The following is a 23489-nucleotide window of genomic DNA, read 5'->3' as shown; positions in this document are numbered from 1 at the left end:
ATCCTTCTGCATTTGCACCATTTTTTAAAGTGATCAAGTGGTTTGTGGTGGTTGGTTTCTATCCCAAGGTTCGACGTGGACTCACTTTTCATGTGTTTCAGTGGCTTACAGGGATTTATACAGTCGTACCTCGGCTCCCAGACGCCTTGGGAGTTGAACATTCCAGCTCCTGAATGATCGAAAACTGGAAGTGAGTGTTCCGGTTTTCGAACGTTCTTTTGGAAGCCAAACATCCGGTGCGGCTTCTGTGGCTTCCTATTGGCTGCAGGAAGCTCCTGCAGCCAATCGGAAGCTGTGACTTGGAAGTTGAATGTTTTGGAAGCCGAACAAACTTCCGGAATGGATTCCATTTGGCTTCCAAGGTACGTGTATTAGGGTTGCCATATTTCAAAAGGATTTTACCCAAAGTTGTTGAGCTTTTTTGAAAAACAAAAAGGAGGATTTTTTTTTATTTTTTTTTATTTCCATATACTTTTATTTATTTATTTATTATTCAAAGTTATAACAAGACATATTATCCAAAAACATCCTTATTTTCCACCCCCATTTCCCCCCCTCCCACCCAGAACCCACCACCCCCCCATCCCACCCCGACTTCCCTCAGTTCCAGTCTTTGGTTTCTCTAATATTGCTATTTTCTGCATATTACAGAGTTGTATAGATCCTCAAACTGTTTAGCTGATTATTATCAGTTAAAAAATTGTGAATGTTTATTCAAAACCTGCCAAGGAGTCCAATTCGCTTTGTTGCTTCTTCAGATACTTTGTGAAAGGTTCCCATTAATCCTTAAAGTCACAGTTATCCTTGTCCCATAGCTTATATGTCAATTTTGCCAGTTCTGCATAGTCCATCAATTTTTCTTGCCATAATTCTTTAGTTGGGGTTTCTTCAGTCTTCCATCCTTGTGCTACCAGAACTCTCGCGGCCGGGGGGGGGGGGGAGAGGATTTTATGATCTATTTTTAAGGAAACAAAACTACCAACATGAGTTGCCATACATGCAGATTTCCCTGGACATTTAAGCAATTTCTGCAAGGACACAATTTCCGACGGCCGAATCCCAGCTATGTCCCATATAGCAACCCTAATTTATATTATTGATAGTGTATGAGGGTTTTTTCTTCTTAATGTTCCATTTATTATTCTGAGATGTTGTTTATATAATGGTATCTGGAGTAATCTTTGTAACTTAAAGACAATGCAGAATGTTTTTTGCCAATTAAAAAGAGAAAAGATGCAACTCCAGCCTATAATATTAAGATGTTCCCTTTACCACCAAGCTGGACTAAGGAGGTTGGACTTGGTGTAAAATATGGTTGTGTGGTTCTTCTCCTTTAATTCTTGCCATCTTGTCCCTTTACAGAAACAGGACCAGGATGATGCCGATGATGACCTGGAAATCGCTATTGACAACACAGCTTTCATGGATGAATTCTTTGCAGAGGTAAGGAGAGTCTGGAAGAGAGACCTGAAATTAAAACTAAGTCCAAGAATCAGGGCACATGGATAGGCTGGGTTATCACAAGGTTTGGTTTATTTGTTTCCCTTGTGACAAGTACTCACTTTCTCAGGAAGCGGGTACAGGCAGAAGCTAGAATATACTTTGCGTGCATAATGGTGTTCTGAAAGTGCCAAGTGAAGTTTTCTCCTTATCATTATTTGACTTTCCTGTCTCATATTCAACAGTGCTTAGCCGTGCTGTCTCCTCTGGAACCTTAACAGTTTGCATTTCCTCCATGTGGAGTAGTAGTCAAGTGACATAAAATTACATAGATAGGAAAGTACCATACATTGACAGCATCCAAAGCTGTGATGGCTGCAGCTGTTCCTAAATATGATTGTATGACCTGGGGAGGGAGACAGCTAATGTGAGGTATGCATAAATGAGCTTGGTGCTGACTCTGTAGGGATTAGGCGCTTGATTTCCCCACACCTACCCTCCCAGCGGTGTCAGTGTAGTGGTAAGGTTCCTCTTCATTTTGTTTCCATAACTTTGCAGATTGAAGAAACCCGGCAGAATATTGACAAAATTTCCGAAAATGTAGAAGAGGCAAAAAAGCTGTATAGCATCATCCTGTCAGCCCCAATCCCTGAACCAAGTGAGTAAGAACCCTTGAGAGAAATTTTTGGCAATGATTCTTATGGACTTTCCCCTACTCTGAGAACACAGAACCAAACCTGCTAAACCTTTCTTGTCTCCCTGCCTCTTGATATACTGTGTAAGAGAGTGAGGGGCTAAAACTTGGAAGTAAAGAGCCTGAAGAGTCTTCCTCTGCTCTCCACGCAGGTTTCAGAAGGCTGTGGACAAAGTTCCCTCTTGTGCAGGCCCTCCTCCAGTTTAATTTCCCACAATACCCCAAAGTGATACTATGATAGGGGCATTGTGAGAAATTAAATGGCCACCTCCCATTGATGCCACCAGGTAAATGTTGGGAGCCAAATTGTTGGTGGGCCCTGCAGTCCCAGCAGCTCTCAAGCGCCGGGTGCTGATGCCAAATTGTCTCTTTCCCCTGCTCTCTCGTGACTTCAAAACTGGATTCTTCCCAAGAGGATACTTGCTGCTGTTCTCATGCTACTCAGCATTGATGTCTATTCTTGTGTTCTGCAGAGACAAAGGATGACCTGGAGCAGCTCACAGCAGATATCAAGAAAATGGCTAACAGTGTCCGAAACAAACTTAAGAGTAAGTAACATGTCCCTCGGGCAGACCGGTCTTGGAAGTTCTGATTTATATTGCTCAGCTCTCATTGAGGTAATGCTTAAAGCAGGGGTGGGCAACCGAATCTGGCTCCCCAGGTCACCTTCTACTCATCAGCTGTTCAGTACAGAGCAGATGAGAGGAGAAAGGGCTTTGTTGTTCAAAGTGTGCAGTTGCAACTCTGATCTCTGCAAAGACATCAAGCAGAAGAGAAAATGTCTCAAAAGAGACGTAGACTTACGTTCCTTGAAAATATGCAAGAAGTCAGTCAAGAATTCTGCAATTGCGTGCATGCAGTTTTTGGAATGCAATTGCCTTTTGAAATTTGAGGTCTTGAATTGCTGTAAGTTAGGGGCTTCAACCTAGCTGTGTTTTGATGTCATTTGCATTCCTCCATGGGGATTAATGACTTTTTTTTTGCTTTTTGAACAGTTAGGACAGAGAAATGTATTGGAGAGAGTTTTAGTGTTGTTGCTTTTTATAACCTTTGTTTAAAAAAAATCAGTGGAGAAAATGGAAGTTTAAGTAGAATGGGTGTGGGAGTCTGTGTGAGAGAGACATTTTGTGTGGGTCTGGCCTTGCCCACTTTGGAGTTTGCTCCACCCACTACTGGAAAAAGATTCCCACCTAGCATAAAGTGTAAGCAATATACTAGCGTCTCTCTCTTCTGTAGCTGCATGCTGAGCACCCTGGCCCAGTCTTCTTGTTGCCCCCCCCCCCGGCATGTTCCTCTCTCATCACCAAAGTAATTAAATTATGCAGACTCTTAAGAAAAGGACTTGTTCCTACAAACTATGGCAATATGCTAGCACATACACTAATGTAGAAGGAGGGAGGTAGAATGGTCAGAGGCACCAGCTTCTCCAGAGGACTGGGGGCGGGGTGACATGATGTTGTACAACATCCACTGAAAATGCCTCGGCCCCTAGTAGTTGGCACCTATGAGAAGTGGTATAGGCATTTGCCTAGGTAAAGGGACTAAGGCTTCTTCACTGTGCAGGATAGAACCAGAGCATCTTTCCATCAACTCCTTTCCCTGCATTCACAGGTATGGAGAGGAATATTGAACAGGATGAGGTTCGATCCTCAGCTGACCTGCGGATACGGAAGTCCCAGGTAAGCAGAGCTCTGTGGCAATTCCATACTGTTGGATGCCTTTGCCCGCTGTTAGCCAGTGGTCAGAAAAGAAGGGGGGAAAACTTTTCTGAAAGCAACAAGAGGCTAACTGCTGTGGGGGGGGGGAGTGGGGAATAATCTGGAACTCAAATCCTCTTGGGAGCCACATTCTCAGGCCTGCATCTGAATCCCAGTTATGTGGGAACTAGCTGTAGTTCTTCCCAAGCCCAATTTAAAGTACTGGTTCTACCCAGTAAAGCCTTATACAACTCAGGGCCCTAATACCTCACACACCGCCTTTCCCCGTGCAAACTTACCTGGACCCTAAGATCAGCATCCGAGGCCCTTCTCTCCATTTCCCCCCAAGAGACATTTTCATATATTTGGTGCCAGGCAAAGATGTTTTTATTCTACCAAGCAGTTGGACTCTAATAATATTGTGCTTTAGGGATATTTTGTTTCTTTCTGTGTTTATCCAGGAGCAAGTGAGGCTACTTTTGTATTTCAGGGAGGATTTTTTTTTAAATTAACATTATTAGCTCTTGTATTGCTTTTAAATGATGTATTTATGAGCCATGAGATATTGTTGTAAGTCATTTCAGCACTGTTTTTGTAATGAAGCAATGACTAAATTAATAATGATGAGAGGTTTTTTCACATGCTCAGAGGGATTGCTTGCTTTTCATGGTGGAACAAAACTGGTTCCAAGTTGAACCCTCTAGCTCAAATTAGGCCCTGATAGCTAGCTTTAAAAAAGGAGAGAGTGAGAAAGAAGCTGATGGTTTCTGATCCATAGCTTGGAAGGGTGAGGAATGAACTCTGCATCTTTTGCAGTTCGTTTCACACAAGCTGCTTAACTGTAAATTTGAAATATTTAAAATGCTTTTGCTTATGCAAATGATTTTCAGTTTCTTAAAGATAACACTTAAACACACACATTTGAAAACTTGAGGGTATTAAGTTTCTTTTTAATGCAGACTCAAAGACTTATGGGTTTTCCCAAAAACCCAAAATCTTTCAGTTTCCAGTTTCCAAAAAATAATGCCAGTAGATAATTGGCAGATCAGCCAGGGTCCCTTGAGTTATCACTTCTTCCTGTCTCCAGCATTCAGTCCTTTCCCGAAAATTTGTCGATGTGATGACGAAGTACAACGAAGCACAGGTCGACTTCCGGGAACGGAGCAAAGGAAGGATTCAGCGACAGCTTGAGATCAGTATGTATGCTTTATGCCTTGGCCTTTACCTTTGGGTAGAGCATGATCCTGAATGCTACAGCTGGGTTCTTCTGCCTAGAAGCATTTGCACCCCTTCCTGCCCTGGTAGTATTTGTAGCTCCCAAGGAAGTGTTTGTTCTTGTTGCAGTACCTGAAGCTCTTGTTCTTTCCCTGTTTCTTTCCCTGGGATGCAGCCGGGAAGAATACAACAGATGAGGAGCTGGAGGAAATGCTAGAGAGCGGGAATCCATCAATATTCACATCTGGGGTGAGTGTGTTTGAAGGTAGTTTGTGTGAAGGTGACTGCTAGGCTGTTTAAGGTTGAGAGGGGGAGAATTATTATTATTATTATTATTATTATTATTATTATTATTAATTATACCCCGCCCATCTGGCTGAGTTTCCCCAGCCACTCTGGGCGGCTTCCAATCAAGTGTTAAAAACAATACAGCATTAAGAAGAATGCAAAAGAATATCTGTGGATTGTAGGAGCACCAAGTCTTGTTGGTTGGAGTTGCAAGATGGCTGAGTTTCGGCATGTTGTGAAATGGAAGAGTATATCCAGTGAGAAGAGCTGGGATAGATTGGAGGGGAGCATATGAAAACCGCAGTGCAGAACTTTTGGAAGCAATGTTCTGCAGAGCATGGTTACTATGGTACATTTGCAAATGACAAATCTTGGGCCTTTCCTAGATTATGGATTCCCAGATCTCAAAGCAAGCATTGAGTGAGATTGAGGGACGGCATAAGGACATTTTGCGGCTTGAAAGCAGCATCAAGGAGCTTCACGACATGTTTGTGGATATTGCCATGCTAGTGGAAAATCAGGTAACTGAGCTATGGGGCAGGGGGTGGGGAGAGAAATGGATCACCAAATGGAGACCTTGATAAAAAGCAAAGGTGGCAATGAAAAGCAGAGTGCCCAGAGGTGGTTATCTGTTTAACCATGGGAAATGAGGTTGACAACCTGTAAAGGCAGCTTCCTGAGGGGCATCAAGTTGCCCAATGAGTAAAAGGAAAATTGGACTAGATGGACCTTTGGTCTGATCCAACAGCATGCTGCTTTTGTCCATATAGTCAGAGTGCAGATGTTTGTGGCATGGGAAACAAGAGAAAATGGGGGTTGAGCAGAGAGATGGGGTTGCAGAGGGGATGCTAAAGGGAAGAGAAATAAGTTAACAGGGCACATTTGCAAAAATGCTTTCCAACCAGTTAATGTAACAGCGCTTCTGAGTTAACAAGCATGCACCCCAGCATAATTTGCAGCCCTTGTCTAGGGGTTGACAGAGTACTGTCTGCATGTGGCTGACTGAACCTAAATAATGGTAGGCTAGGGTAGTCTGATGAAGTCCATTATTAAGGTAATTTGGATACTAGTTGAGAGTAACTTCATTTGCTAATAGTTTCCTGTCTGACTAGTCTGGAGCATGGCTTGCTACCCTGTTACATTCCTGGGGATAGAGCCCTGTCTCCTGGACTAAAGAGGCTGTGTCACCATCTTCTCAACTAGTCACTATTCCACTATGCTATCCAAAAACTAAAGAAGGTGTTTTCACAAATGTGCTTATTAACACCTATCAGTTATGAGGCAGAAATGGTCTGCTTAGAGATTAGCATGGAAGCCTGAATACTACTAAGGCCCCATTTCTTGTTTTCTGCTCACAATGCAATGCGGAGGAAATGACGGTCAGGTCAAACTATGGTGAGTGTTTTGTTTTCAGAATTTAAAAAGTGTTTGGGTGGGAGGAGGGAGGGAATATGGGCAAGTTGATGGTCGATGGAAACCATATGCCTGGAAGAGTCATTCATTCAGAGGGAGGGTAACAGCTGTGAGGCGAACTCCTGGCTTGCATGAGGAGAGGGCAAGCATTCAAGAGAGCACAGGAATTACATGGCAGGAAATCCGTGTTGCAGGGGGGAAGTAAGCTGAAGGTTTCATAGAATTAGGTGGGGGGAACTGGGGGTATTAGCCATGGCAGTAGGCATTTTGCAGCATGATAACATTATTTCTCTTTGCTTTTCTACCCCCTTCTCTTAAACTTTCCCACAGGGAGAAATTGTAGATAACATAGAACTCAACCTGAGGCACACCTTAGATCACGTAGAGAAAGCTCGCGAGGAGACCAAAAAGGCCCTGAAATATAAGAGTAAGGCACGCAAGGTGAGCCTCTCCCATGGACTACAAGCTCTGTGCTGCCGGACGCCTTGCTGGCTGACACTTTCTGTTTCTGCCTCTCTGTTTCGCTTTCGGCTTTCCTCTTCCTCTGCAAGGGAGGCATGATTGACCGCATAGAGAACAACATGGACCAATCAGTAGGCTTTGTGGAACGGGCTGTGGCTGACACCAAAAAGGCCGTAAAGTATCAGAGCGAAGCGCGAAGGGTGAGGAAGAAGTGAATGTAGTCCACCCCTCCCTTCCCTCCTCGTAGACCAGGGGTGGGGAGCCCTTTTCATTCCGGGGGCATGCCACTCATGCAAAAGTCAAAGGTTTCTACACACCCACCCACCCACCCACCCACCCATCCCTCCACCTCCCACCCAGGCAAGCGAGATGAATTATTATCCAGCCAGATGACAAAAGCACTCAGAAGGGCCTGGAGGAGAGGGGCGTGGCCTGGGAAGAAAGGGCGTGGCCAGGGAAGGGGCATGACCTGCTGGAGAGAATCCCAAGGGTCACATAGAGAGTCTTTGAGGGGGATTATTGTCCATACGCCCTTTGAGTTCTACTTCTGAACTCATATCCTGCAACCGGAGCACCTCTTGCCTTCTCTTCCTCATCTACCAAAACCCCTGTTCAGTCTTATTAGATGAAGACCCATTTCCCCACCCCATATCCTGTCTACTTGCAGTTCCTCCAACTTCCCTGCAGCCTGTTCACAAATTCATCCCGCTATGCAATGAACGATATGATATGAACAGCTAGCAATGTTTTGTTAAGCATTGTTTTGCTCTCCCAGTAGTGCTTAGACTATATCCCCCCTCCAGAATAAGGAAGGTCTCTTCTTTCACAGCTCCTAAACTCTCTCAACAGGGGCTCAAGAACTTGAGGGCTGAACTTTCTTTAGTTTGCTTGTCATCAACTCTGTAGTCTTCTGCTTTGGGCTGTCCTTCTACAGTGGTGCCTCGCAAGACGAAAAGAATCCGTTCCGCGATTCCCTTCGTCTAGCGAAGCAAGCCCATTGACGGCTTAGCGGATTAGCGCTATTAGCGGCTTAGCGGCTTTTAGCGGCTTAGCGGCTTTTAGCGGCTTAGCGGCTTTTAGCGGCTTAGCTGCTTAGCGACTTAGCGGATAAGCGGCTTAGCGGCTTAGAAAAAGGGGGGAGGGGAAAAAACCCGCAGGAACTCGCAAGACATTTTCGTCTTGCGAAGCAAGCCCATAGGAAATTCATTTTGCGAAGCGCCTCCAAAACGGAAAACTCTTTCGTCTAGCGAGTTTTCCGTCTTGCGAGGCATTCGTCTTGAGGGGCACCACTGTATTCTTTTATCGCTTTTCTGTGCTACATTCTGTGCATGCTTACCTGGAAGAAATCCTACAAAATTCTTTGGGACTTGACATCTGAATAAATGCATAGAACTGGATTCTTAAGTCTCATTTAAGGGTTTTGTGCCGAACTTTAAAAAAAGTAGAAGGACTTCTGCCCTTGCTTTACAAAGAGCAGAATTCTTGGATGCTTGATCTTTCTTACTTTATTTTTAATGTTTGAGGCAAAATGTAAGCATGACAATCATGGTCAAATTAGGCATAATATTTGCCACATGCCTAATATTAGCCCTCACATGCAGGGTTGTTGTTTTTTTGAGGTGGGAGCTGTGTCAAGACCATGGCACGAGTGTGTGTATTTTTAAGTATTTGCCCCCAATGCAGTTCTGATTGGAATCGAGGGTCATGCCTCATATTTGCAATAGGAAAAAAATCCCCCTTGGGGACAATGTGTGCTTTCCATCCATTGTGAATGGGGGTGGTGTCAAATCAGGACTGCATCAGGGCAAAGGATTAGAGCCTTCCTCTAGCCATGCCATGGTCCTGGTTCAGCTTAGTCCCCCTGCCCTGGCCCATTATTGCCACAACCCATTTTAAGTCAAAGTCATTGGATGCAAACTTATTTAAACAGTGTACCTAATGGGGTATTCACACATGCACATCCATCGCTCCATAAGGTATTGTGTGATGACTTGCACCTGCATGTTTGAATTGCTTCCACTTGAGTACTGTCTGGCAGTACAAATGCTTTGTTGTGTTTGTGTCTTTGACTGGTTCACACTTACAAGCCATCACTTGCTGTAGCATTCCTTTGAGTGATGACTGTGCAAGTGTCCATTTGTCTTAAATGGTATCGATCTAAGTGCTTTAGCTTAACCCGAAGCTTCCTTCTAGGTGTGTGCAGAGCATTTCCCCCGTTGTTATTATGTAATTACTTATAATGACTTAATCTACCTTTTCTTTTACCCTTCTAGAAAACAATAATTATCATTGTGATAGTGGTTTCCTTGCTGGGAATTTTAGCTCTCATTATTGGACTTTCAGTAGGGCTCAAAACATGAAGGGCTGCTGGCTCTGAACTGTAAGTAGCTTGTGGAAGCAGAAGGATTACTTCAACCTCTCTTGCCATCTCCTCTCCTGCTTGGCTTTCGGATGGGCTTCTGAATCTCTCCTCCACTCTGTGTGTGAATATTCTTCCTACAATGTGCAGGGTAGGTTAGAGGGCAGCTAGAGCTCTGTATTAAGCCTCTCGACCTTTGTGACCTGGGAGTGCAAGGAGTGATTCTACAGAAATTGGGCTGTACTGCAAAAATCTATTCCATCTTTTTTGGTTGAGCACATAGGGTATAAGGGAAGGACATAGACAAAGTGTCAGGGTATTGGTGATTTGGGACTTGTGAGAAGAGATAGGATTATATAGAATAACTTGACTTGAACAATAGGGAAGCTTTTGCCAGGCTTAGTTTGATTCCTGTATTTTCAGTATATAAAGCTGATATAGACAATCAGCAACCACAAGGACTAGCAACCTTATATAATAAACTAGGATTCTAAAGATGTCACCAGATTCTATAATTTTGAGGCATAATAGTAGTAATAGAGCTTCATGTAGTTCTCTGGTTTCACAGCAGGTATGTTTATTTGGGTCTCTGTTTTCTGTGCTGTAAATTTCACCAGTACATTTGAGCTCATTTCTTGAGTGTGCGGTTCTCAACTCCTAGCGTTTGGGATGTGGTGGGAGTGTCTGATCAGCCTGAGAGAGGCTGAGGTCTGAAAGATGCACAAGGTATGGTTTCTGAAGTTTCTTACCCCTTCAGAGAAGTGACATTTCTGCGGCTGAAGCAATGATCTTCCCCACCGCTGATGGTTTCCATGTTAGCCCTTCTTCCTCAAATGAGCACTTATTTTGTTTCTCAGTGCTTGCGGATCACTAGAACATGCACCTGCCGTTCTGTGCATATGGTATACAAGCCCATTCTGTGTTGGCCGAGGAGTTGCCTGGTCCTCTTAACATCATTTCTCAGATTTGATGGTGTTTCAAGGCTGTATTGTACAGTTGAGGATGCATAAGTACAACATCTGAGGGTATCCTTAGTTGATCTGTGAGACTTTCCTTTGTCCCCAAAGTTCCTAGACAGCAGCTCAAGGACAGCTGTTTCTCCCACAGCCCCCATATGTGTGTGTGTTTTGCTCCTGCTCCCTGCTCTGGTCCTCACTCAGATTGTGAACCTTTGCTGTTCCTCAAACTCCATGGTTTTCTTTCCACCCTCTCAATCTTTTATGTACAGATTATGGCAGCTGAGCTCACAGGCCAATAGGTAGAGGGTTACTGAGAGAGATGCTTCTATTTCCCCTAAAAACTTTAGAGAGCTGGCAGGGAGGGGGGTATATTTATTTCCTTTCCCGATGATTCTGTAGAGGAGGGATGGAGAACCTGTGATCTTCCAAGTGTTGAACTCAGTGCCCATCAGCTCCAGCCTGCAGAGCCACTGGGGATGATGGGAATTATATGACAATTGAAGGGCCACAGGTTCCCCACTCCTGCTATTAGAGGTTTGATGAACCCCTCTGGCGATAGTGAGTTGGTTGTTCATCCCTACATGAGAATAACTTTCCCTCCCATTTTGTTCCTTTCCTTTCCTCCAGACACTCCCAAGCTCTTCCTGGTTTGATAGCAAGACTCCCCCTCCTGATCCTCACCACCATGATGTGACCTTCCCCTGCCTACCCTCCCGCCTTTGGCCTCTTGGATTTAGTATGAATGGATGAGTTCACTTGCACCAGTGCTTCCTTGTGAGAGCTACATTCTGTTCCAGTTCCCTCCTCGGATAAAGCTCTGCAGCCAGAAGAGTCTGATGTACCTTGCTGAATCCAGGATGTACAGCAATCTCATGGCACTCCAGAGAGAACCTCCCAATGTATCTACTCCTTATTACCCTTCCTTCCCACAACACCTGCTGCCTCCAGGTCAAGCATTTCCTATGTTTAATCCCCCATCCTTCAAAAATATTCTCTAGTACGGTGGAATGAACCTTGAATGGAATTTTGGACACACCTTTGCCTACCTCAGTGCCTTTATTCTTTTCAGCTGTGCCTTTTTCTTTTCTTTTAACAATGGAGATGTCTTTACTAGAGATGTCAGACATTACATTGCTAGTCAAAATTGCCCAGGTTAAGGGCCAAGACTTGAACTCGATCTGCTACGTAACTGCTGACCACCATCCCATTGTATACTGAGGCTAGCATTTTGCTTTTTTTTTTAAGTTTAGAGCAGATTTTGCGACTCATAAATATTTTGCAGGACACAAATCTTAGCCTATTGTATGTCACAGTGTATCTTGCCCTGCTATCCCCAAAAAGAGCTTGACTTGTTAATAGTGGCACAGTTTGCAGTCAATCAAGGCAATCTTTGAAGAGGGATAGTGGGTTAGGACCACAGGCATAAATGCAGCCATCGAGGCATGAAAATAGCTGGGTAATCGAGCCAGTTTCCCTAAATTAGGCTGTGACGACTACATGCTACATAGGTGGGATATAGCCGCTAGTGCTCAGGCCCTTCAAATCTGAGCTGCTTGTGTACTAATTTCTTGACTCAAAGTAGCCAGCATTGTAGTAGAGGTGTGATGTTTTGGGTACTTAGAAATGGTCTGTGTTTGAACAGAAAGATGTCCTCAGATGCCTATGGAGGAAAGCACTCCTTGGGAATATGTGTGGTCTACAAAACAGGTAGCCAACCTTATTTGTTTGGAATGCATTCAGATTTCTGAAAGGAGTAGAATGCAATTCTTTCCTGCTTTAAAATATTGGTTTTTCTTGGGGAGTGTGCCTGTGTGCTGAAGGCATGGTTGTGTGTACCCTCTCTCCCCCAGTCCTGTGTGTGCATGTTTGTCTGATGACATACTAATTGGGGAAAAATGAAAGGCTTTGTTTGCTTGGAAGTGTTTTTCTACTGAGGGTTTCTACCTTGTTTGAATGGTCACATTGCCTCCATTAAATTGCTGTTGCACAGCCAGGAAAAGCTAGTGTGGAGAAAGGCAGTGAGTTGGTTCATAAGATATACAGATAAGTCATGTGTTTTCATGATACTATAACTTCTGCCAGGGAAGACTTTACTTTCCCATTTAAAAGACCTCAAGCTTGTTAAAAGAGTATATTTATGTGTTTTTTTCTCAAGGGTGGTCCTAGCAGTTGTTACGCTTTTGTGTTTTTTTAAAAAAGTAAAATCCCCCTCAAGTCTTGCTGCTTCCAAACATGAGTTTGAGGGTTTTTGCCTGAGAAACCCTTTGCTATTATTTTTCCTATTCAAAAGTTATTCAGCTGCCTCACTGCTTCATTTTCAGTCATATCTGTGTCCTCCTCCTGCGGGTGTCACTCGCAGAAGCGAAGGGATGTGACTGTGAATTAGGCACAGAGAAATTAATTTGGCTAGGAAAGCATCGTGATCTAGCTTAGCAAAAATGTACAGAAGGCTGATTCAGGCTAGCCATGGTATGGGAGCACGTCTCAGGCCCTTCTCTGAGAAGCAAGCGCCTATGCTTCAGTTCCTTTCACCTTCAGCACCAATAAGTTCACTGCACGGAAGCCTACCTCACAGACTGAATGAACCACATTCCCTTCTTCAAAGGTGGGGAATCGTCCTGGAACTAAGGGTTGGTAGAGAGACATTAATACAGCAAGAAAGCTTTAGGTCCTGGCAGTTACGTTTCTGTTGAAATTTAAGGAGCAGATGCACACAAAAGTGTTCTATTCTTCACCGGAAAGCCTGCTGCAGCTGTTATCTCCCATGGGAGAGAAAGCCCCTTTGACTGGAATTGAGGATTTGCTTCCTGGGGGAGATGACCATCTCCTGGACACTAGGAAAATCTGGCCGGTTACCCGTTGTTCCACCATTCAATTCCACCCAGTATCTAGCCTGTCTAGTGTTGATGTTGCAGTAACCATACAAACACTTTCCTGCCAACTGGCAGTGACTTCTTTGAGTGCACAGATGGAGCGAAGAGGAAAGTCTTTCTAGAGATGTCCTTTCCTTTAGGCCTTGATGTCTGTACATTGTCAAGTGGTGCTTAAAAAGTTGGTGGACTGATCACCCGTGAGAGCCATCTGCAAAGCGGGGAAGACTGAATTTCAAAATACTGTGCTGCCTATGGACAGCAGAGATGATAGAAATTTGGTTTTGTCAATGCTTTTTTTAATGAGCATTTTTTGTTTTTGTTTTTAATAAATGAGTTGGATGTTCAAATAATCTGTAAACTCTGTGCTTGTGTATTGAACTTCTGGACAGGGTATAGCCATACAAGCCATTATTATTGTTTTGAGGGGTGGTGTGTACTTTCTTGGTCTTGTATGGCTTTTGCCCATATCCAAATATGCTTCAGCAACACACCTTGCAGTGTGTGGGTCTCGGGGAAGGTTTGCTATTCTTAAGACAGAAGAATTGAGGACATGCCTCTTAAATACACCTGGGACATAAAGTGGCTGGATTCTACCACCGCTCCCCATTGTCATTATGCCAAATCTTTCAGGTAAGATGATTCTGTCCTGTCAACCTTCCCCAATCCTTGGTCCCCAGATGGTCTATGACTCCCATTATCTCTGACCAATTGGCCATATTGGCTAGGGATGACGGGGGCTATAGTCCAATGACATCTGGGAACCCAAGGATGAGGAAGGCTGCCGTTAAGAGTGTCAGTACCCATATGCTTTCCATCTAAACTACTTAAGGGTTGTACAGGACCCCAAAATGGAATGGAGTGCTTCTATATTATGTAAAAATGCGGTTGGTATTTAAAAAATAATAATGGAACAGTCTCAGTGCCATCTGCATCTGTGAAAGAACAGCCCTGTCCATAATACCCTCCTTAACTCTGGTGTTTATGTCCCTAGTTTCCCGTCTTCCTCAATTCTATCCTCCACTTGTTACCCACAAAACACAAGCCCTCTCCTCTGTCCCCTTGTTCCTGCTCCCATCCCCCTACCAGTGAGATGTCTGGGTATATTGCTATTCATGTTTCCTCTTGCTGAGCAGAAGAAGATCATGATCATGATTTGCTGCATCATTCTTGCCATCATCCTGGCCTCTACTGTCGGCAGCTTCTTTACCTGAGCCCTCCTGTCCCTCACCACTTGTCTAAGGTGAGTTGCATGCAGACGCTTGATCCAGAGGTTTGTTTAATCAAGGTAACGCTCATTTTTATGGACATTGCAGTCTACTCTTATTTCCCAAACTGCCTTATAGTTCTACCCATTGCTATGATGCAGAATACCTTAGGAGAAAATACCCCCCTCCAAAAAAACAACAACAAAAAAAAACTTTTAATAAAGGTAGAGCCATCAACCTGGAGATAAGTCTGTGCAGTCCAACTGGGTGAGTAGAGTAGAATATCAGAATTCACAAATGCATATGTACTGAAAGGCTCAAAATCGGAGCGTTAGGAGCATCCTGCTTATGAAAGGAGGGCGCTAACTTCCTGTGCATTTCCAGGGTAGTATGATCTCACAATTTTTGCTGGTTGCTACACTACAATACTACTTGTCATCTGTTTCCTTTTACCTTCAACCATCTCAGCTCCTTGCTGTTTCCTTTCTTCCAGGATGGATTTGCAAGATGGCTTCCCAATTCCACACACGCTTCCCCGGTCCTACAATTTCCAGTGCTTCCTCTCTTTATGGAGATGTCACAGCCAACCATTTACCCTTCAAAATCTTTTGCTGGATTTCAGGAGATTAAAGAAAGGGCAGGAGGAGCTAGAGCAGGACCCAAGCGTTAGTACACCAGCATAAAGCCAAGTAAGACAGCGAGGGGGAATAGTACGAGCACAGGGGCCTTCTGGCTACAACCAAGCTTGTTGGTTGCTCTTGATACTTAACCAGCTCTATAATTGGAACTTTACTCCCTTTTATACTTGCTGCTCCTGCCTAGATTTCTCCAGCGAAACCAAGTACTTTTGTTATTTTACACATGTATGAATCTCCTCTTACATGCATCTCAAGGTGATTTATATACCATTGAAAACATACTAGGGGAAAACCCCTAACGGCTCATGTTATTTAAGAAAGAAAATCCAAAGGTTTACCGCCCTTTATGATAATCCACATTAGGCAAGCAGGTGCCTGTGGGTTTTCAGACCTGTGATTTTTTTGTTTGTTTGCTTTCTTCTGCTTATGCTTTGTTGAAAGGGATACAACTTCTTACAGTAGCCTCAAAAGGTGTGTGACTGAACATCTGGAAGATGGCATGGACTGAGCCAGATTGTTTCCTCGCCTGCTGAATAATGTTGCTTACGCAGACTCCTGCCATCCTTGTGGTCCTAGTCCCAGTCCGTTGATTTTGTTGTATGAATGGGAATTCTTGAGGCGCAATCTGCAAACGCCCCTAGGGGAGCCACACACCCCTTGTAAATCACTGTGTTCTGTCCGATTTGACACTGGTTGTATTAACATGTATACTTGTATATAGAACTATCCCACAATTTCTCATGTACTTGAAGAAAGGTTGTCATTTATTTAAACAACTTAAGCTGTATTTACTCAACTATATGTTGTTTCCTCCCTTCCGTCACCTCTCTGGTAGGGGGTATGTAGCTGGAACACTTTTAATTCCTTTAATCCTGGCCAATGGTGTAGCTCCTTCTCCAGCTGGGGCAACTCCTCAGGTTCTCCCCCCCCCCTTTAAATGATAAACCAGTCACTAGGAAGAAGGGAGATATATGCAACTGCCTGACGACCCATCCTTTGAATTATAAAAATTAGAAGTCCCGTGCACAAGAGGGGCCACTGGATGCTTTGGACTTGGAAGGGAAAATGCTTATTCAGTTTCCCATAACTGTGACTTATGAAAGCTACTCTCTTACTGTTCAAAAGGTGTGGATGTTCAGAAATCCTCTGGAATAAAGAGTTTTGTTTGATCTGCTTATGTGCGACTAAATGAACTAAAACTACAAAACCAACCTATTTTCCTAGTATAGGGAAGGGGACTGGGTGGTTCTCCAGATGCTGCTGGCCTGTAACTCCCAGCATCCCTGAGCACTGCCCAGGCTGGCTGGGGCTGATGGGAGCTGGTGTCCAAACAATATCCGGAGGGGAGGGGCTCCTCGCCCTAATCTACTGCAAGGACTTCCAAGAGTTGACAGCTAAGAAGTCTGAGGGCTTTTGCCTGGTTCACTTCAAAAGAACAGAAGCAGCTCTTTTTTGGACCCCTAAAATCTTACTACCACTCCATTTAGACTTACAAGAATGGGCACAGGCCCAAGCTATTACCCTACACAGCTGATCAAGCTGCACTGGCAACATGCCAGAATTCAGCACCAACGTATATAAAAATTAAGCCACCTCAGGACTACGTATGCCTCATCTCACAATCACTTTGAAATGTTCCGGTTTTAAAATGAGCTATACAAAAGGTTAGAAGTTGCAAACTATAGGCTTTAGACATTAAAACTTTTAAACTTGGCTTTGAATATACTTTTATCAATGATCACTCTTCCAAATTCTATGTGCGTTGCAAACCAACAAGTCCTCCTCAAAGGCCCTGCATCTATGTGGGAGTAATGAAAATGGACAACAAAATGGCAAATTTATTCGCCCAAGCTCTGTGTATTTACAGCCACTCCATCACCCTCCACATCTACTTGATTTCCAAGTATAGAACGTGTGGGAAAGGATCCATAACACATTATCCATAAAAAGTCAAAAATACAGGAAAAGTCTGCGGAAGAATTGATGCTTCGGAGCAGAATACTGCCCGTCCCATGACTTCCTGTTTATACTCTGTCAGGTAGAAAGAACTTTCCCCAATACCGACCCTTCAGTTTCAAGTCATAGGGACTCAAATATTTCCTTATCCCTAGCATGTTGGCTGTGATTATGCGTTCAAATGTCCATGGATTCTGGTTGTTGCGCCTCCTCTCCTCTTCCTTGTCCCGCATCTCTTGCAGGGATTGCCGGCTGACAGCTATAGCAGGGAAAGGCAACTTTTTGGCCACCTGTGTTAGGAAGCGTTCCACCTCACCAAATTCACAGAACCCACCTACTTCCACAATGAGGCGGCCAGCCTTCACTGCTGACACGTAGTGGTCTATTGCACCTTTGCCACCACCCATGCGCTGCCCTAGACCTTTGCGTGTGATGGGCTTGTAAGGAGCACGGACTCTCCACACTGCAAACATTTTCTTGGGATGCAGGTGCCGATTGATGGTCAGACGTATCATTTCAAAATGACCCCAACGGAGATAGCCACCACCAAGAGCCTGCAGGCAAGGGGAGGAAAAAGTATTTTCACCATTCAGAAATAGGAAAATATGTCAGGCACACAAACTCCTTCTGAAATCACAGGGTAACAGATATCTCCCTTTTCCAAGCTTCATGACTTATCTCTTCATATTCTTTCTCTATACAACTGAGAAGCCACATCAAGGTTACTAATGCTCACACTCACCAGAATACCATACTGTCCTTCTGTGAATTCTGTGGCTTCTTCAGATGGACCACGAATATCACGTAAATTCTTGAACTCTCGCCTGACCTTTGGTACAGCTGGCATTCTCTCAACAAATTTCAATCTGTTTTTCTCAGGAATAGTGATGCCTAGAAGAATAAAACTGGGTTCAGTATTTCTTGTAACAGTCTCCCACCTAGACTACCAAAGAGTTTTGTCCAGGTCCAGAAATATCACCTCATCATCCATAGCTGTGCTTCCTGATTAGCTACCTATTGTAAACTATATAGGAACACTAGAACCAGTAATGTTAACACACATTTAGGAGATAGTACGTCAAAGTTAACATTTGAGCTGATAACAGGCTATATTCGGATGACTTTGGATTAATGACCCTCATGGTCCCTTCCAACTCTACAATTCTATGATTCTAAATATCACTTTGCCTCCCCCAGCTAAAGTAAACAGGCCAGCTGATACTATTTTTGTGTGTGTGTTTTTCAAATACCTTCCCCCACCTCAAAAAAAAAAAAAATACAGCTTTCTGTGTCCTTTAAGTTCATTTTAGATAGGGTCTTTATTTGTAAAGAGCCTTCTGAGGAAGATAGTAGATGCCACCAGCAAGTTAGTGCAATACCAAAAATTGTGGTGGATTTAAAAGCTACTGGTAACACCTGCTAGAAACCAGGACTCTTCTGCACCAAAAGCAGATTCCTCCTTGCCCTTATGGTCCTGGTGAAGAGAAAAATGAGTCTTAGCGGTGCTCTTGAGAACTGCTTCCCTGTTTAGGTCTTCCCTCGTTCTTGTACACTTAATACAGACTAGAGTCTGTGTATGTGCCCACACTTGGCTAAGATAACGTAAACTGGCCTTCAGTTGGGCACCAAATTCCCAGATACCAATGGAACTACTTGTATAGGACTGCAGCATTAAGATTTATTACCACTATGTTGGTTCATGAAGTTAATTTGAAGCTATATTTGTTGTAGTAAGGCAGCAGTTTGAAATGGAATGAAATTTCCTTCTGTTAAATGGGAGAGACGTGAGCAGCCGAAAGGGCTATTTCATAAAAGAGCCAAACCTTAGCAAAAAGTATAGCTGCTCTATTTGCTTTTTTAACAACAACAACAACAACGCGGGGAGTTGGGTCCCCTGCTCTTCAGCACACGTTTGATTCTACAGTATTCCAGCACTAAGTGTTTTTGATTCCACTTACTACACAGGGAAGCATATTTGACATATTTCATGTGATCACTGTCTGCCTAGTACAAAATATAATAACTTTAAGGAAATAATGTACACTAAGTGCACTTGTTGCCCAGAACAAAGTGGGCATTTTATGAGTATCTGTTCTGGTCTCAGAAAGCAACCATCACTCTATGCCCCAACCACCTCAATCAAGGTTCCTTTTCTTCCTAATTAGAAGATGGGGGTCTAGATTTAACCCCTCTCAACTCCTTCAAACAGTACTGCCAAAGGTAGCCAAGCTAACCTGTATGATTTCAACACTGCATTTCAGTGCCTATGCAGTCGCTGCTGCTGGATGAAGAAAGCCAGCAGTGGGATCTTCAAATGCTTGGCATTTCCTAGCTAGCTGAGGCTGCATACCTGGAAGGCTACTTCTTTGTGCACAGTGTCTTTGCTGTATTGGGGAGGAGATGGGCGAGTTCTCCAGGTGTAATGGCTACATGTTCTGGGAACAGCTCTCTAGAGAAGAGAATCTTTCTTTTGGGAACAATACTACCCCAGTGTTTCATTCCATGATATTTCATGTAAAGGTAAAGGTACCCCTGACCATTAGATCCAGTTGCGGACGACTCTGGGGTTGCGCGTTCATCTTGCTCTATAGGCCGAGGGAGCCGGTGTTTGTCCACAGACAGCTTCCAGGTCATGTGACCAGCATGACTAAGCCGCTTCTGGCAAACCAGAGCAGTGCACAGAAACACCGTTTACCTTCCTGCTGGAGTAGTACCTATTTATCTACTTGCACTTTGACATGCTTTTGAACTGCTAGGTGGGCAGGAGTTGAAACAAAACAACAGGAGCTCACCCCGTTGTGGGGATTTGAACCACCAACCTTCTGATCGGCAAGCCCTAGGCTCTGTGGTTTAGACCACAGCGCCACCTGCGTTAATTCCTGATTTATTCTTCCAATGCAGAACATCTCCGAGTGAATACCAATTATGCTTACCGCACTTCATCCTGCCATAAAACACTCGTTATCAAACATCCATTTCATACTTTTATTAACGCTCTCCCTTATTTCTCAACATACCACTATAATCTGGTGGAAGTTTATACTGCTTCAAGCTAGCAGTGAAAATTCTGGTTCCACTGGAATCTAGAAGAAACAGAAGGCATAGTGCTTAAATTTATTGTCAAGCAGAAACACAGATCCACTCTAACACATTGAAACATGGTATCTGATAACATCACAAAAATGTATACTTTGAAGAGAAGCTGCCAAAAATGGGGGTATTTAAGTGCTGCAGAGGCAATCTGAGTTATAATTTGTTATGGTTTCTTCAAAGACATCATGCTGTGGACCATCTAGCTCTGGTGTGAGGAACCTTTGGACCCCCAGATGCTGAACTACAACTCCCAAAAGCCCCAGCAACTGATGGTGGGAGATGTAGTTCAGCAACATCAGGAGGGCTAAAGGTCCCCTATACTTGATAGCCCTTTGGTTGCTAATTTCCTTTTGATTTCAGAGAAGATGCACCACACTTCAACATTCTTAATCAATTGGTCCATACATGGGAATTTCACATTACAAACAACAGCAGCCCAAAGAATGCTCAGAGATCCAAGAATTGACTTCTTTTTCCACATTCAACTGAATGCCACAACCATTCAGGGTTTCTACTAGAGCTTAGAAATGATAACACTATGGACACAAAGTGGGTTAGAAGAGTCCTGCTGGATCTGACAGGAGGCTTATCTCATTTCAGTATCCTCTAGTTCATCTTGTGCAGTTATTCCCCTGTGACTAGAATTCAGAGGTATGGTGTCTCCAATTCCAAAGGTAGTGCATAGTCCTTTTTACTAGCTGCCATGGATAGCTCCATCCTCTATGAAGGTGTCTAACTAGGGTTGCTATATTTTGAAGAGCAAGACTTCTACTTTTAGCTATGAACTCTCATTTTACATACCCACAGAAAAGAAGATGTGTTCTGGGGGGGACGGGACATATGGCTAACCCTAGCACTCTAAACCCCTTCTAAAGCCATCGAAGCTGGTGTTCATCACCAGCGTTGATGACCTCCGAATGGCAAGATGAGGAGGACCAGATTCAGAGGACAGGGGCCCCCAAATGCTCTGTCATTAGATCATGTAAAACAGCGAATCTTTTGGTACAGGTAGGTTTGCAGTCTTGCGTGACACAAACTGCACCTTCTCGAAGTTTCCCCTTTTGCGTGATTGCTACAAGAGCTCTGCCTTCTGCATCTCTGGTCTCCAGAGGCAGGATCTTCGCTTTATTATCCCCATAGCGGGAACTACGAGCAACGCGGCCCCTCTCCCTCGACTTCCTACGGCAGAAAATTCCGGGATGATCCTTGCTCCTCCTCCAGCGAGAGAGGCTGCTAAGAGCACAGCCAAGAGCGGGGCCGGATCAAGCCCGAAGCCCACCCGACCCAGCCTCCTGCTCCCGCCGCGCCCAGCCAGCCGCCTAGGGGGGGACGGCGAAGCGAGGCCACCGGAGAGCCGCGCGCGTTTCCCCGGCTGCTCCGCCCGGGCTGCTCGGCCCCTCCGAAACAGGCCGCCTCACCTAGCAGGGTCCCGCGGAGGCCGAGCAAAGGGCGCCCCAGCTGCATCCACATCGTGCGACGCTGCGATGAGCACCGGAAGGGGGGGCGGGGGACTCTCCCGCAGAGAAGCTCCGCCTGACCTCGAGCCTCTGATCCCAAAGCGTGACAGAAGTTCAGGGCTCCACTTCCGGTGGGGAGGGTGTTAGTGAGAAGGGGACGTACGGAAACGAGCGGCCACACGGTTTAGTTCCGGCGAATAAATGATCCCAGGGGTTCTTTCTGGCTCTTCCCTGGGACAAGGTTGGTTCCTGGCTGCCCAGTGGCTAGAAAAAGCAGGGGAGAGTTTACGGGGCACAGCTTAGCTTGCGGCCTCCGTCGCAGCAAAGAACCTGGTGGCACATTAAAAGTCACCGGGAGCAGCTTCGTTTTAAGTAGGGGACCCTTATCCTCTTCAAACATTTTCCTTCTTTCTTTTTCTTGAAATAGTTTTTGGGTTCTAGATTCAGGGCACCAAGTCATGGGCGTAGCCAGGATTGGGGGGGGGGCAAGCCTTTTGTTGGGGGGGGGGCAGAACGTCAGTTTGTTATGTATTTTTATATGCTACGCCCATACACCAAGTTGATCTTTAGTAATATGCATCTAAGACCTCAGAAACCTGTTTTCTAGAATGGTAGCTGTGATCTCCTCTCACATGGAAATGGCCTGCAGTCAGGACAGGACAGCTGCGATTATGTAGTAAAATGCTAATTAGAGCACTGGTGGAAATTAGGTGTGCTAGGGTAGGGAACAGCAATAAAAAGGTAAAGGGACCCCTGACCATTAGGTCCCGTCGTGACGGACTCTGGGGTTGTGGCGCTCATCTCGCTTTATTGGCCAAGGGAGCCGGCGTACAGCTTCAGGGTCATGTGGCCAGCATGACTAAGCTGCTTCTGGCGAACCAGAGCAGCACACGGAAATGCCATTTACCTTCCCGACGGAGCAGTACCTATTTATCTACTTGCATTTTGACGTGCTTTTGAACTGCTAGGTTGGCAGGAGCAGGGACTGAGCAACAGGAGCTCACCCTGTCGCGGGGATTCGAACCGCCAACCTTCTGATCAACAGCAATGGCTGTAGTTAATTTAAGTCTTGCGTTTTGTAGTCCTTGCTTGTAATAATAGCCACTTTGTGGCTTTTTATGTATTTTTATTCCCCAATATTCGTTTATGTACAATGTGCTCTTTGGTCATTACCCTCTTTCCCACTGGAACAAAAAAGAACCTCACTTCCAACATGAGATGGGCAGGAATTTGGAGCAGGCCCTTCTCAGATCTTGAGCTAACTCTTTAGAGCTCCCTGTCTAGGGAAATGTGCCTTGTGGACATCCAGATACTCTTCTGCCAAATCATTAAAACTTGACAGTTTGAGAGAGCTTACCTTGGTGTGGTTAGCTCATTAGTTTTCATATTACTGCTGCTTCAGAGTTATGATGTATTTCTCTTGTTGGTTGTATCTTTGTTATTATTCAACTTTTTTGTATTTTGAATAGAAAAGCATTTCATACTCTAACAGAAGCATTCCATGCTAGCTTTTCTTCATTGATTTTGGTGCCTATCTATTGGTTAAAAATTGGCAGGTAGAGTAGTTTTTCCATATCTGCATACTATCTCGTCAGAAGTAATCCAATATAGAAGGAAGCAAAAGATAGAAATCATATTTACTCCTATTTTTGTCTGGCATAGACCATTCTTACTTTGTGAATATAAATGAAATCAGTGCTTAACTGAAATTGATACCAAGGTGTAGAACAATCTGAAATA

The 23489-nt window shown here is 44.3% G+C and overlaps 2 protein-coding genes across 5 annotated transcripts in view; one reads left to right on the top strand and one right to left on the bottom strand.

The window, feature by feature from the left end:
• The window catches only part of STX3 (syntaxin 3), a 41692-nt gene extending 25275 nt beyond the window's left edge, over window positions 1-16417 (top strand). The window contains exons 2-11 of one of the 4 annotated variants that reach the window (XM_079967663.1): window positions 1363-1443; window positions 1999-2098; window positions 2608-2682; window positions 3746-3813; window positions 4919-5027; window positions 5222-5295; window positions 5721-5855; window positions 7078-7188; window positions 9483-9589; window positions 11155-16417. In XM_079967663.1, coding sequence (XP_079823789.1) covers window positions 1363-1443; window positions 1999-2098; window positions 2608-2682; window positions 3746-3813; window positions 4919-5027; window positions 5222-5295; window positions 5721-5855; window positions 7078-7188; window positions 9483-9569 — 840 coding nt within the window. In that variant the 3' untranslated portion in view covers window positions 9570-9589; window positions 11155-16417. Of the gene's footprint in view, window positions 1-1362; window positions 1444-1998; window positions 2099-2607; window positions 2683-3745; window positions 3814-4918; window positions 5028-5221; window positions 5296-5720; window positions 5856-7077; window positions 8135-9482; window positions 9590-11154 lie in introns of those variants that run through there. The other 3 variants (XM_079967666.1, XM_079967665.1, XM_079967664.1) reach the window with 3 other exon arrangements.
• Window positions 16418-17061: 644 nt separating this feature from the next.
• Window positions 17062-21873, bottom strand: MRPL16 (mitochondrial ribosomal protein L16). Its single transcript, XM_079967697.1, has 4 exons — window positions 21711-21873; window positions 20217-20282; window positions 17942-18090; window positions 17062-17753 (listed from the first exon to the last, which is right to left on the bottom strand). Exons 1-4 carry the CDS (start codon window positions 21760-21762, stop codon window positions 17268-17270), a joined length of 753 nt encoding a protein of 250 aa, XP_079823823.1. The 5' UTR covers window positions 21763-21873; the 3' UTR covers window positions 17062-17267.
• Between the last annotated feature and the right edge of the window lie 1616 nt (window positions 21874-23489).

This window comes from Podarcis cretensis (genome assembly GCF_951804945.1).
Source record: "Podarcis cretensis genome assembly, chromosome: 1".
Classification (NCBI taxonomy): Eukaryota; Metazoa; Chordata; class Lepidosauria; order Squamata; family Lacertidae; genus Podarcis; species Podarcis cretensis.
Note: the sequence above shows the minus strand (reverse complement) of the source record. Positions and strands in the feature narration are given on the sequence as shown.